At 37.4% G+C, this 14,834-nt stretch overlaps 1 protein-coding gene and 1 long non-coding RNA gene across 2 annotated transcripts; one reads left to right on the forward strand and one right to left on the reverse strand.

Moving 5' to 3' along the window:
* Nucleotides 1-268: 268 nt before the first annotated feature.
* LOC110674514 lies at nt 269-1,365 on the reverse strand. The gene is made up of 2 exons (XM_021838691.1): nt 814-1,365; nt 269-751 (listed from the first exon to the last, which is right to left on the reverse strand). The coding sequence occupies exons 1-2, from the start codon at nt 1,008-1,010 to the stop codon at nt 361-363; spliced, it is 588 nt and encodes a 195-aa protein (XP_021694383.1). The 5' UTR covers nt 1,011-1,365; the 3' UTR covers nt 269-360.
* A 12,741-nt stretch (nt 1,366-14,106) lies between these two features.
* LOC110678366 lies at nt 14,107-14,626 on the forward strand. The gene is made up of 3 exons (XR_002501530.1): nt 14,107-14,230; nt 14,289-14,408; nt 14,482-14,626. It is a non-coding gene; the product is annotated as an uncharacterized LOC110678366 (long non-coding RNA).
* The last annotated feature ends 208 nt before the right edge of the window (nt 14,627-14,834 follow it).

Raw genomic sequence — 14,834 nt, forward strand, 5'->3', positions numbered from 1 at the left:
GCTACATTAAATCGTGTTTTCTGTGTGATTCTTGGACAATCATAAATTATCGCACAGAAGACACCACAATGATTTGAAATAACTGCGACGATCTACAAACATTTTGAAAGACTGTCGTCGCGAAAAATAATCACGCAATGTACAGTAAAGTAATGCCTAGGAATATGTAGAATTCGTAAAATAAAAACTGCGAATATATGTGAAAAAAATCTCAAAGGAATTGTTAGAGGCATTAATAAATAAACCACAAAAATAATCTTCAAGAATCTAATGTATGGAGTTTTCATATATTGAACATCATTCAGTCAATAGAGACAATTACGAATTGTTCGAATACCCATTGGTTATAAATTTGACGCTTTAGAGCTTCGGGTTATCAATTATCTCCATCTCCTCAAATTCATCAATTACATTATGAACACGCGATAGGATTTCAATTTCAAGAGACCGTGCAACCGGAAGCGGAAATATTTCCAACCGGTCACAGAGGTATTTGGCAAATGATTCATGCCTGGATGGAGCGGCAGGTCCTGAAGAACACAGGGATTCGACTTTGTCCAGCATTTCGTTGAACCTGCTATCCATTTTAACCCTCTTTCGCGTAGTCGGTGTATCTAATTGTTCTGGTTCATCAAAATTCTCATCGTTGACGGGAGCCATTTCCGGGATGAAGGGATCATTTGTTGCATAATTGTCTGCCTCCTTTTCCGCAAGCTGCGATGATTCTGTGTTCCGGTAGTTTGAAGCTGTCCTGTTATAACATAAATTAACAATTCAAAATATTGCCATACAATAAATTAAGCAAAAACTTACGGTCTTCTTTGGCAATGCCCTTTCAGAAAAAGTAGTTCGTCGAAAAACTTCCACTTTGCCTTTTCGGGAGCAGCTGATCCGGATGTTGTTATTTGCGATAGTTCATTCTGTTCGCGAACAAACTTATCTCGCAAGCTCTTCCAGCGGCTTTTGACGGAATCGACTGTAATGAACAAAATGAGATGATTATGATGCATAGGCTACACATAAGTAAGGAACGTGTTAAATATACGAATGGGAGTTTCCATCCAAAACTTTTTTTTTTTCTTAGGGATTTCAGTACTTACCGGTTTGCATCAAATCAGTAGCAATTTGCAGCCAAATTTTCTCCTTCATCAGCACATTTCGGTAATGTTTATTAGTCTTCGCCCACAAACACTCATGCTGCTTCACCTTGTTAATCAAAGCACACGTACTTTCGAAATCCATTTCAAATTTGATTTTTCTTTTGAAATAACCCGTAGCACAAAACCAACATGCAACCGGAATCACAGCGTCAATTTTGATTTTTTTCAAAAACAACGCGTCTGACGCGCTGGCTACGCTTGTTTTAGAACATTTAGTACAACGACGCGAAAGACGCGACGCACCTTTGTGGTGACCCACACGCTAAGATCAGTCTACCCAAATATGGGTAAAGTTTACCCATAATCGCTGAAAAGTGCACACACTCATTTTATGGGTAAAGTGGACTCTACCCATAAATTGGTAAACTCCTAAAACCCATAAATGGGTATATGATTATGAGCAAAATTACAGGAAAAGTACCCATATATGAGTACTTTATTTTTCTTTACTTTGCTGATTTTCAATGAAAATGCTAAAATAAAAGTTCTAATTATAAATACAAACAACATGATTTTATTGAATATTATGAATCGTGTGGTCAAAAGGATGGTCAAATATAAGATGAGGTGTTATTATTCTGTACATAAACCAACTTGCGCGAACACTGCTTCTTCCAAGTATATATATGAGCCGCTGTGTTGCACATGATGCTGCTGTTGATTCGAAAAAATCTGATCCCAGAGGCGCGATTTAAAAATCACCTTCTAGAAGCACCCGTTCAACCACAATTGCACATGTTGAAGAGTTTTGATCCCGCAATAAATGTAATCTGAAACAAAGAATAGCTTAATTAGTAATCATTGTTGCTATTTTTCTGTTTTTGCATTATAAATAATAATATTTCTTCTTCTTCTTCTTTCTGGCGTTACGTCTCAACTGGGACAAAGCCTGCTTCTCAGATTAGTGTTCTTATTAGCACTTCCACAGTTATTAACTGAGAGCTATCTTTGCCGATTGACCATTTTTGCATGTGTAAATCGTATGGCAGGTACGAAGATACTCTACGCCCTGGGAATCGAGAAAATTTCCAACCCGAAAAGATCCTCGACCGGTGGGTCTTGCTGAATAGCTGCGCATTTACCGCTACGGCTATCTGGGCCCCCAAATAATAATATTTACTTACCTTAAAATTATGATTTTAATGGTGGTAAGCTCCATGGAGGATGATACGCCAATCTAGTATTATCCTCGATTTCACTAAGCACCGAACGGTATTATCCTTGATTTAATACCGGGTATTAACTTTAGTACGCCGAAATCGGCACACTAAAGATAATCCGAGATTTTCAAAATTTGGCTGCATGCGTGCAAGCTTGCGTGATTCACGTTACACGCACACTAGTAATGCTCTGAGACGATGTTGAAAAACGTCAAATGAAAAATTGAAAACAAACAGAGCAAACCGAAAAAAAATTCAATTTTGCGTTGAAAATTCGTTTGGCTGCACGTAATTTTGTGAGTATTAATATTATTTGATATTATTATATACTTAAATTATAATTACAAACTAGACGAGTAGTTGGATTTTTTTTTTTTTTTTCGATTCGCCTTTGCAGGTAGAGAAGGTAGAGAAGAGATGTTGAATGCGGAGAGATCTTGGAATGAAGGCGCAAGTGATTTGGCATGCAAGGACAATTTTCATCATTGTTTGACCAGCTCCGTTGGCCAGATGCAGTGTTACGACCCAGACCCAGTAGAAGCGCAGCTGTTTCAAATAACGGGAAGAAGCTCAAATAATTTCCAGTAGTTTGTGCGAGTGGAACAACCGCGGACCGATTCATTGCGAACCACAAGAGCATCAAGCATCAAAGCATCTTTTATTGGATTTGGGAGAAATTTCCAAATTGACGTCAAGCATGATCAACACCATAAAATTATTACATCCGGGCATCATGAAGAGCTAAATTCCCCCAGGAAACAATCCAGAGTCCAGAGATTCTTCAAGGGTTTCAAAAAATCCTCCAGAGGTTTCCACAGCTATTTGTTAAGGAATTTCTCTATGTATTCCTCCAGTATTACTTCCTAAGCTTCTTCCTTTTCTCAGAATGCTTCTAGGATTTTTTTTCCATAGTTTTTGCGCACGTTCCTACTTTTGCTCACTGCCATTTTATCTATATTGTTGATTCATATTGGACTATATAATAGCATGCATAACTTAAGCAGAACTATTCTAAATATTAGCCAGCAAACATTTCTTTCGCAAAACGTGTTTAAAATGTCAGTGAGCGAAGTTGGGAGCGCGCGCGAAATATGGGTACTTCCTCCAATCCAATCCTTGCAATTTCTTTAGCATTTCTTCGTGGAGTACTTGCTGGGATACTACCATGTATTCTTTCAGGAATACTACCATGAATTGCAACAGGATTATTTTTCTAGAGAATCGTCCACTAATTTATAATGGGATTCTTGCAGGAAATTCTTCAGGGATTAATCAGTTTTTTTTTTCATGGATTCCTTCATGAACTTTACCAGGGTTCCTTCAAGATTTTTTCAGAGATGTCTTCAGGGATTCCATCAGGAATTTCTTTAGCGATTTCTTCAAAAGTTCCTCCGGGAACTCCTTCATCCTGGGATTGCTCAAGGAGTTGCCCCTAGGATTTCTTCAGGAAATGCTTCTAGAATTCGTTATGGAGTTGTGCCTGGGATTCCTGAAGGAATTGCTCCTGGAATTCTTCTACGAGTTCCTCTCGGTATACCTTCAGGAGTTCCTCCTCTTCCATTTTTTTTTGTGTTTCCTGGATTATTTTCCCAGAGGTTCCTTACAAATTACTCCTGATATTTTTCCAGGTTTTTCTCCAGAGATTCATTCAACATTTTTTTTTTCTATGGATTCCTGCAGAAATTTCCCCAGAATGTCATTAGTGCCAGTTACATCTCCAAGGATTCTTCCAAAGGTTCTTCCAGAAATTCCCCCAGAGAATATTTTTTTAGAATTCCTCCCAGAATACCTACAGGAATCCGTTGTGAAGTCTTCCACGAATTCATACAGGATTATTTTTCGAATTCATAGTTTTCAGAAATTCAACCTCAAATTTGTCCTGGGATTCTCACAGGAAATCCTCCCGGGATTCTTCAATTTTTTTCATGGATTCCTCTTGGGATTTTACCTGAGTTCTCTCAAGATTTTTTTCAGAGATGTCTTCAGGAATTTTTTCGACGAAATACATTCAAGTTTCATCTAGGAGTTCCTCTTAGTACTCCCCAAGAGTTTTGTTCTCTTTCAATTCTTGTTTGAACATTTCCCGTATTTTTTCCAGAGATTTCTCACAAAATTACTCCTAATGTCAAGAAATTTCTCCAGAGATTCATTTGTTTCAGAGATTCTTCAATGAATTTCTCCAGGAATGCCACTAGGAATTTCTTTAGTTATATCTTCAACAGGTTCCTCCAGAAATTCCCCCAGAAAATCTTCTTTAGAATATCATCATAGATTCCTCCTAACATACTTCCAGAAATCCTTTGAGAAATCTTCCACGAATTGCTACAGGATTTTTTAAAAGTCTTCTCCACGATTTTCTCCTTGGATTGTTCCATAAATTTCTCCAAAGTTGCCTTTCTTTAGGAATTAATCCAAGATTTACTCCAGAGATTACTCAACAAATTACTCTTGGGATTTTCTAGGGATTTCTATAACAATTTCTCCATGAATTCCTGCAGGAATCTATCAACAAATGCCTCTAGGATTTTATTGACCTTTCTCTAGGGATTTTTATTTCGGAAGTTTCTTTAGGAATTTCTTCTGGGATTTCTCCTGAGATGCCTTCAGGAGTTCCTCCTATGGATTTTTTTTTCAGAAGTTTATTGAGATTTCTTTCAGCAATTTCTTATGGGATTCCCTTAGAATTTCTTCCTGAGATTACTCCAGGAGTTCCTCCTGGGATTCCTGCTATTCTCTATAGATTTGTTCAGAGGTTTCTTTAAGATTCTTCAATGGATTCCTCCAGGAGTTTTTCCTGAGATTCTTTCAGGAGTTTCTTCTGGGATTCCTCCAGAAGTTCCTACTTTTGGAATTTCTTCAGGTGTTCCTTCTGGGTTTCCTTCATGAATTTCTCCTACGGTCCTTTCTAGGATTTTCTAAAAATTCTTCCAAACATTCCTCCAGTAATTTGATCAGAAATTGCTCCCGGAAATCCTTCAGAAATTTATCCAGGAGTTCCTCCTGTTTCTTCCAGAATTTCCTCTTCAGAATCCTCCAGAAGCTACAGGAGCGATGTGTCCACCAGTTCTTAATATACGTTCTGGAGTTCCTTCAGAGGTTTCTCCTGGGACCATTCTATTAGTTCCTTTTGAGATTGCTCCGGCGATTCTTCTTGAGTGTTTTCTATGGATTTTTCTAGGAAACCCTTCATAGATTTTTCCAGGGATTCTTCCTTGAATATCACTAAGGATTTTCTTCAGAGATTCCTTCAGTAATTTCCAAAGAAATTGCTTCAAGAAATCCTCAGGATAGGTACCTCCAGGAATTCTCCTAGAGCTTCCTTCAAAAGTTTCTACAGGAATTTATTCAGAAAATGCTGCAGATATTTTCGCAGGTATTTTTTAATGAATTCCTACAGGATTTTCTCGAGGCATGCCCCTGAAGAATACAACATATATTTATCCACTGACTCTTTCAGGTGTTTCCCCAAAAAAACATTTTTAAAGATTTCTCCAGGAATTTCATCAGATATTTTTCAGGGGTTCCTTCAAGTACGTCTCCAGGGATTTCTACAGAGCTTATTTCAATAATTTCCCCAGGGATAAGATTAGCAATTTCTACAAAAAATCTATAGAAATTCCCTCAATACAATCTCTAGGGATTCCTGAAGGGATTGCTCCCGAGATTCCTTCATAGATTCCTTCTGTAATTAAACCAAACATTCATCAAGGGATTCGTCCATGAATTCCTTCAGGAATTCCTCCGAAATCTTATAGACAACCCTACAAGGATGTCTCTAGGGATTCTTGCAGGAATTTCTTCAGTTATTTCTTTGTAGATTCTTGTTTTGAATAATTCTTCCGGGAATTTCTCCAGAAACTCTTCCAATAATATACTGCTTCGCGACTAAAAATGGGTGAACCAACGTGCGAAGTTTGATTTTTGACCAACTTCGCCGCGTCGCGAGTCACTTCTAAATAGTGCGCATAATGCACACGGCGGAGGGCATAGATGCGCACTATAGCGAAGTGATTCGCGACGCTGTGAAGTTGGTCAAAAATCGAACTTCGCACGTTGGTTCACCCATTTTTAGTCGCGAAGCAGTATATGTTCATGGATTTCTCCAGGAATTTGTTCAGGGATTCCTTCAGGTATTTCTCCAGATATTTTAACAGAAAACTAAGGTTAGAACAATGAAAGCAATTCGGCAAACATCAATAATACGTTATAAATAGCAATTAGATGGTCATATTTTTTTTTCGTTAATACTAGTCATGAGATGGCATATAACCAAGAAACCCTCCAAATATTTAACTGGGGCTTATTAAATGAATTTATCCAAGCTAGCTAGCTAGCTTCGAGTAGCTCTCGAAGAATTTCTTTAAGTGACTCTAGAGACAACCACAGCAGGAATTCATGAACACATCCTTAGGCCCCTAGAGCCGTAGTAGTGTAGCGTATTCAGCAAGAACACGCTGTGGGTTCGAATCTCGCTGGTCGAGGATCTTTTCAGTTTGTATTTTTTTTCAACCTCCCAGGGCCAAGAGTATTTTCGTGCTTGCCACTCGATATACGAATGCAAAAATGATTAAATGGCAAAGAACGCTCTCAATAATAACGCAGGAAGTGCTCGTAAAAACAGCTGAGAAGCAGGCACTGTTCCAGTTGGCAAGTACTGCCTGAAAGAAAAAAAAAAAGTTTGGGAAGATTTATGAAGAAGTAAATTGCTGAGAATAATTTTTAATTATCCCCTGAGGGTATTTACATAATGCTGTAGAAATCAATGCAAAAATCCGATTGCGGTTAAAAATTCTTCTGAATCTGCGGTAAATGTACACCATCAGTGCACCAGTATTGAGCTTCTCGAGATTTTTTAGCCTTTCGAACACTTCCTCTTTACTTCGAATGTTACGCGCCATGGTCTAGTACTAGTTGGGCACTTAGCGAATCTTTTATCAAAACCGCAGACCACCGCATAAGTTGCGCGCCGATCGATTATGCGCCGAGTTGTGGGTCGGTCAAAACGATTTCAATCGCTTGCAACTTGAACACATTAAAGTATGAACAATTTTATTCCATGTGTTTTGTATCGGTAAAACAATTATGATCGCTCTTCAGTTTAGGACTCGAGCCCTAAAAGTGATTCACTTCCTCGGCGAGATATTTTGACATTTCTTTATTTACTTTTTGGCTGGCACACAACTCGGCGCATGGGCCACCGGCGCGCAACTTGTTGGACAGTCTGCAGATTTAAGTAAAGATTCGCAATATCCGCTCATGCCCCTATTTCCGCTCACTAGTGTAAAAATTCCCGCATAACTTGTGATCTCGCCCTAAAAGCCATTGGTAACCGAGTGTGTAGCTTGTTGTTACCGATCAAACGAATGGATTTACACGTTATTCAACAATGCTACGATGAAGAAAAGATCCTCCTCTATCGACCAGAAGTGATAGTTTTCATCCTGGGCCATTCGTTTGCTTAGAAACAAGGAGCTACACAATGGCTTTTAGGGCGAGATCACAGGTTATGCGAGATTTTTTTTTTTTGTGTCAAAAACCAACATTTTTCGTACGGTTGTATTCTAGCAATATTAACAACTTACAAATAAAGTCGATACTTGTTAAGGGTGCCATTCAACTTATTTTTGTAGCTGTAGGAGTTAATTTAATTTCATTATCTGTTGTTATATTTGGATTACAAAATACTATTTTTGCAATTTCTCATTGTAATAGGCTGTTTTTCATCACACCAATCTGTCATGAAATGGCCTACTTTCCTGCACCGAAGAATGCAGTGCGGGAATAGTCATTACGCAACTGAAAACAGTGATGTAATGATTCATTACGCAACGCTTTCTCATTACGCAACTGTTTTGAGTTGTGTAATGAATCATTACACAACAATTTTTCAGAAATTGTTAAATGATGGTGAATACATTCTGATACAATTTTTGATACCCTTAAGTGGTCTTCTACGAAATTGCAAAATATGTTGTACATAACTCGTTGCAGAACTCGATTTTTACAGCACTCGTCGTAATTATCCTACTCGGCAAGCCTCGTAGGATAAATTTACAACTCGTGCTGTAAAAATCATCATTCTGCAACTTGTTCCGTAAACTACTATTACGGAACAATTTGCAGAATGATGATTTTTACAGCACGAGTCGTAAATTTATCCTACGAGGCTTGCCGAGTAGGATAATTACGACGAGTGCTGTGAAAATCGAGTTCTGCAACGAGTTACGTACAACATTTTTTGCAATTTTGTAGAAGACCACGTGAGGGTATCAAAAATTGTATCAGAATGCATTCACCATCATTTAACAATTTCTGAAAAATTGTTGTGTAATGATTCATTACACAACTCAAAACAGTTGCGTAATGAGAAAGCGTTGCGTAATGAATCATTACATCACTGTTTTCAGTTGCGTAATGACTATTCCCGCACTGCATTCTTCGGTGCAGGAAAGTAGGCCATTTCATGACAGATTGGTGTGATGAAAAACAGCCTATTACAATGAGAAATTGCAAAAATAGTATTTTGTAATCCAAATATAACAACAGATAATGAAATTAAATTAACTCCTACAGCTACAAAAATAAGTTGAATGGCACCCTTAACAAGTATCATATTGAAACATATTATTTGGTACCAACATACATTTTTAACATAGTTTATTTTTGGCAACAAAAACAAATGATTTATCTCGTGTGCAGCGTAAAATATCAGGAAACAGATTTTTGACAGAATAAGACTCTAGAATACTGTTAAATGCGCGGTGAATGACGTTTTTACAGTTTCATTTGACGAGTCGAAATTCGTGGTTTTGTACCTATAAGTAAATACCATCAGTGCACCAGATTTCGCTTATTTAAGGGAAGTTGTGTTTTCAATTTTTTTATAAAATAACTATTTTGTCGTTCAATACTATTTTTATGTCACAATAAAGCTAGTATAGGTAATCAGCGACAAAATAAAAAGAATGTAAAAAACTTTCATAAGAAAAAAAAATTATTGCATATGTTACTGCATCTAAGTGTTCCTATTTCTGCTCATGGTAAACAGATTTGGTGACGAACTAACTAAAAAATGCATTTTTTCGAATTTCGTTGTTCATCCTGATATTTTTTTATGGTCAAGCTATAGCTACTACTGCAATAAAAAAGGCTGTATATTAAAATCGACATTTCTTTTACATTTTGTTTAATTTTTTACATGAGCGGTTATTGGAACATACAAAAATACCTAGTGATCCAATAACCGCTCACGAGATCATGTATTTTCAATGTATAAATTGTTTTATCAAATAAAAATAATGTCAGACGACTTTATTTGTAAGTTGTTAATATTGCTAGAATACAACCGTACGAAAAATGTTGGTTTTTGACACGAAAAAAAAATCTCGCATAACCTGTGATCTCGCCCTAAAAGCCATTGTGTAGCTCCTTGTTTCTAAGCAAACGAATGGCCCAGGATGAAAACTATCACTTCTGGTCGATAGAGGAGGATCTTTTCTTCATCGTAGCATTGTTGAATAACGTGTAAATCCATTCGTTTGATCGGTAACAACAAGCTACACACTCGGTTACCAATGGCTTTTAGGGCGAGATCACAAGTTATGCGGGAATTTTTACACTAGTGAGCGGAAATAGGGGCATGAGTGGATATTGCGAATCTTTACTTAAATCTGCAGACTGTCCAACAAGTTGCGCGCCGGTGGCCCATGCGCCGAGTTGTGTGCCACCCAAAAAGTAAATAAAGAAATGTCAAAATATCTCGCCGAGGAAGTGAATCACTTTTAGGGCTCGAGTCCTAAACTGAAGAGCGATCATAATTGTTTTACCGATACAAAACACATGCAATACAATACCGATACAAAACACATGGAATAAAATTGTTCATACCTTAATGTGTTCAAGTTGCAAGCGATTGAAATCGTTTTGACCGACCAACAACTCGGCGCATAATCGATCGGCGCGCAACTTATGCGGTGGTCTGCGGTTTTGATAAAAGATTCGCTAAGTGCCCAACTAGTACTAGACCATGGCGCGTAACATTCGAAGTAAAGAGGAAGTGTTCGAAATGCTAAAAAATCTCGAGAAGCTCAATACTGGTGCACTGATGGTGTACATTTTACCGCAGATTCAGAAGAATTTTTAACCGCAATCGGATTTTTGCATTGATTTCTACAGCATTATGTAAATACCCTCAGGGGATAATTAAAAATTATTCTCAGCAATTTACTTCTTCATAAATCTTCCCAAACTTTTTTTTTTCTTTCAGGCAGTACTTGCCAACTGGAGCAGTGCCTGCTTCTCAGCTGTTTTTACGAGCACTTCCTGCGTTATTATTGAGAGCGTTCTTTGCCATTTAATCATTTTTGCATTCGTATATCGAGTGGCAAGCACGAAAATACTCTTGGCCCTGGGAGGTTGAAAAAAAATACAAACTGAAAAGATCCTCGACCAGCGAGATTCGAACCCACAGCGTGTTCTTGCTGAATACGCTACACTACTACGGCTCTAGGGGCCTAAGGATGTGTTCATGAATTCCTGCTGTGGTTGTCTCTAGAGTCACTTAAAGAAATTCTTCGAGAGCTACTCGAAGCTAGCTAGCTAGCTTGGATAAATTCATTTAATAAGCCCCAGTTAAATATTTGGAGGGTTTCTTGGTTATATGCCATCTCATGACTAGTATTAACGTAAAAAAAAATATGACCATCTAATTGCTATTTATAACGTATTATTGATGTTTGCCGAATTGCTTTCATTGTTCTAACCTTAGTTTTCTGTTAAAATATCTGGAGAAATACCTGAAGGAATCCCTGAACAAATTCCTGGAGAAATCCATGAACATATTATTGGAAGAGTTTCTGGAGAAATTCCCGGAAGAATTATTCAAAACAAGAATCTACAAAGAAATAACTGAAGAAATTCCTGCAAGAATCCCTAGAGACATCCTTGTAGGGTTGTCTATAAGATTTCTGAGGAATTCCTGAAGGAATTCATGGACGAATCCCTTGATGAATGTTTGGTTTAATTACAGAAGGAATCTATGAAGGAATCTCGGGAGCAATTCCTTCAGGAATCCCTAGAGATTGTATTGAGGGAATTTCTATAGATTTTTTGTAGAAATTGCTAATCTTATCCCTGGGGAAATTATTGAAATAAGCTCTGTAGAAATCCCTGGAGACGTACTTGAAGGAACCCCTGAAAAATATCTGATGAAATTCCTGGAGAAATCTTTAAAAATGTTTTTTGGGGAAACACCTGAAAGAGTCAGTGGATAAATATATGTTGTATTCATCAGGGGCATGCCTCGAGAAAATCCTGTAGGAATTCATTAAAAAATACCTGCGAAAATATCTGCAGCATTTTCTGAATAAATTCCTGTAGAAACTTTTGAAGGAAGCTCTAGGAGAATTCCTGGAGGTACCTATCCTGAGGATTTCTTGAAGCAATTTCTTTGGAAATTACTGAAGGAATCTCTGAAGAAAATCCTTAGTGATATTCAAGGAAGAATCCCTGGAAAAATCTATGAAGGGTTTCCTGGAAAAATCCATAGAAAACACTCAAGAAGAATCGCCGGAGCAATCTCAAAAGGAACTAATAGAATGGTCCCAGGAGAAACCTCTGAAGGAACTCCAGAACGTATATTAAGAACTGGTGGACACATCGCTCCTGTAGCTTCTGGAGGATTCTGAAGAGGAAATTCTGGAAGAAACAGGAGGAACTCCTGGATAAATTTCTGAAGGATTTCCGGGACCAATTTCTGATCAAATTACTGGAGGAATGTTTGGAAGAATTTTTAGAAAATCCTAGAATGGACCGTAGGAGAAATTCATGAAGGAAACCCAGAAGGAACACCTGAATAAATTCCAAAAGTAGGAACTTCTGGAGGAATCCCAGAAAAAACTCCTGAAAGAATCTCAGGAGAAACTCCTGGAGGAATCCATTGAAGAATCTTAAAGAAACCTCTGAACAAATCTATAGAGAATAGCAGGAATCCCAGGTGGAACTCCTGGAGTAATCTCAGGAAGAAATTCTAAGGGAATCCCATGAGAAATTGCTGAAAGAAATCTCAATAAACTTCTGAAAAAAAAAATCCATAGGAGGAACTCCTGAAGGCATCTCAGGAGAAATCCCAGAAGAAATTCCTAAAGAAACTTCCGAAATAAAAATCCCTAGAGAAAGGTCAATCAAATCCTAGAGGCATTTGTTGATATATTCCTGCAGGAATTTATGGAGAAATTGTTATAGAAATCCCTAGAAAATCCCAAGAGTAATTTCTTGAATAATCTCTGGAGTAAATCTTGGATTAATTCCTAAAGAAAGGCAACTTTGGAGAAATTTATGGAACAATCCAAGGAGAAAGACTCTTAAAAAATCCTGTAGCAATTCGTGGAAGATTTCTCAAAGGATTCCTGGAAGTATGTTAGGAGGAATCTATGATGATATTCTAAAGAAGATTTTCTGGGGGAATTTCTGGAGGAACCTGTTGAAGATATAACTAAAGAAATTCCTAGTGGCATTCCTGGAGAAATTCATTGAAGAATCTCTGAAACAAATGAATCTCTGGAGAAATTTCTTGACATTAGGAGTAATTTTGTGAGAAATCTCTGGAAAAAATACGGGAAATGTTCAAACAAGAATTGAAAGAGAACAAAACTCTTGGGGAGTACTAAGAGGAACTCCTAGATGAAACTTGAATGTATTTCGTCGAAAAAATTCCTGAAGACATCTCTGAAAAAAATCTTGAGAGAACTCAGGTAAAATCCCAAGAGGAATCCATGAAAAAAATTGAAGAATCCCGGGAGGATTTCCTGTGAGAATCCCAGGACAAATTTGAGGTTGAATTTCTGAAAACTATGAATTCGAAAAATAATCCTGTATGAATTCGTGGAAGACTTCACAACGGATTCCTGTAGGTATTCTGGGAGGAATTCTAAAAAAATATTCTCTGGGGGAATTTCTGGAAGAACCTTTGGAAGAATCCTTGGAGATGTAACTGGCACTAATGACATTCTGGGGAAATTTCTGCAGGAATCCATAGAAAAAAAAAATGTTGAATGAATCTCTGGAGAAAAACCTGGAAAAATATCAGGAGTAATTTGTAAGGAACCTCTGGAAAAATAATCCAGGAAACACAAAAAAAAATGGAAGAGGAGGAACTCCTGAAGGTATACCGAGAGGAACTCGTAGAAGAATTCCAGGAGCAATGAAAAAATCTGAAGGAACCCTGGTAAAGTTCATGAAGGAATCCATGAAAAAAACTGATTAATCCCTGAAGAATTTCCTGCAAGAATCCCATTATAAATTAGTGGACGATTCTCTAGAAAAATAATCCTGTTGCAATTCATGGTAGTATTCCTGAAAGAATACATGGTAGTATCCCAGCAAGTACTCCACGAAGAAATGCTAAAGAAATTGCAAGGATTGGATTGGAGGAAGTACCCATATTTCGCGCGCGCTCCCAACTTCGCTCACTGACATTTTAAACACGTTTTGCGAAAGAAATGTTTGCTGGCTAATATTTAGAATAGTTCTGCTTAAGTTATGCATGCTATTATATAGTCCAATATGAATCAACAATATGGATAAAATGGCAGTGAGCAAAAGTACACTCAAAATAATCTAAACGTCGTTACTACGTGAAAAATCACGTAGGTTCATGATAATGAACCATCCACTGACTTTACCTGACTAAGGTAACAGTTACCGGTTCATAAATGAAAGTAATATGTTTCTTCGATAATTTTCACTGCGTCAACCTATCGACCTTACGTGAAATCTACGTACATGCATTAATTCATTCCGAACGTGTTCATTCTTCGATTCATTTAGTGTTGTGATCAATTGTAAAGATGGCGTCAAGTGAAAATAAACATCAAGATTTGGTGGACTTCCCATTTTTTGATTGATTGAAAGGTATATTTTAATTTGTTGTAGTAAAGCTTAAATTGATTTGAATTTTACTTCTCAATAGATCATCGGGCCATTTTTCTGAGTCGCATCTTTGCTAGCAATGCGGGTCAGATTGGTACGTGGTATTGGAAGAGCTGGCGCAGGTCAACTATGGTTATCCCGTTTTTTTTTTAATTTAAGCGTGAGTAAACATTTACTTTGTGATGCTTTTAAAAATAACTATTCTTGTTTCCGATATTCTTTCTCTGAAACAGAAACGTTGGCTGTAATTGTGTGCCGAAGGATTTCCGAGAATATCGAGCTGAAAACATACAACAAAACCAGACTTGTTACCAGATTTTCCGATACTCCAGCATTGTGTGAAATATCGATGGTTCAATAAATAAAAGTAAGAATTAATGTTTAACTCGTTTTATTGAAAAATAACAATGCGAAAGCAGCATTGCACCTATACAACATTTTAGTACAGTTTACCGGGAGCGTATCTTAGGCTCCATCCAACTACTTGGTAAAATATACGCAAAAATCACGTAGCTGTTACGCGTGTCTCCGATGGAATGGTACAAGTTCATTTGTTCATTGGTTCATTCTTCGTCACCTACGATTC

The sequence above is a fragment of the Aedes aegypti genome, chromosome 1, assembly GCF_002204515.2.
Source record: "Aedes aegypti strain LVP_AGWG chromosome 1, AaegL5.0 Primary Assembly, whole genome shotgun sequence".
NCBI classification, from domain to species: Eukaryota; Metazoa; Arthropoda; class Insecta; order Diptera; family Culicidae; genus Aedes; species Aedes aegypti.

Bases quoted from the DNA above. Each gene is read 5' to 3' on its own strand.
- LOC110674514 (XM_021838691.1), bottom strand. From the start codon at position 1,010: ATGCATCATAATCATCTCATTTTGTTCATTACAGTCGATTCCGTCAAA. The intron at 752-813 runs GTAAGTTTTTGC...ATGTTATAACAG, and splicing joins GGGCATTGCCAAAGAAGACC to GACAGCTTCAAACTACCGGA.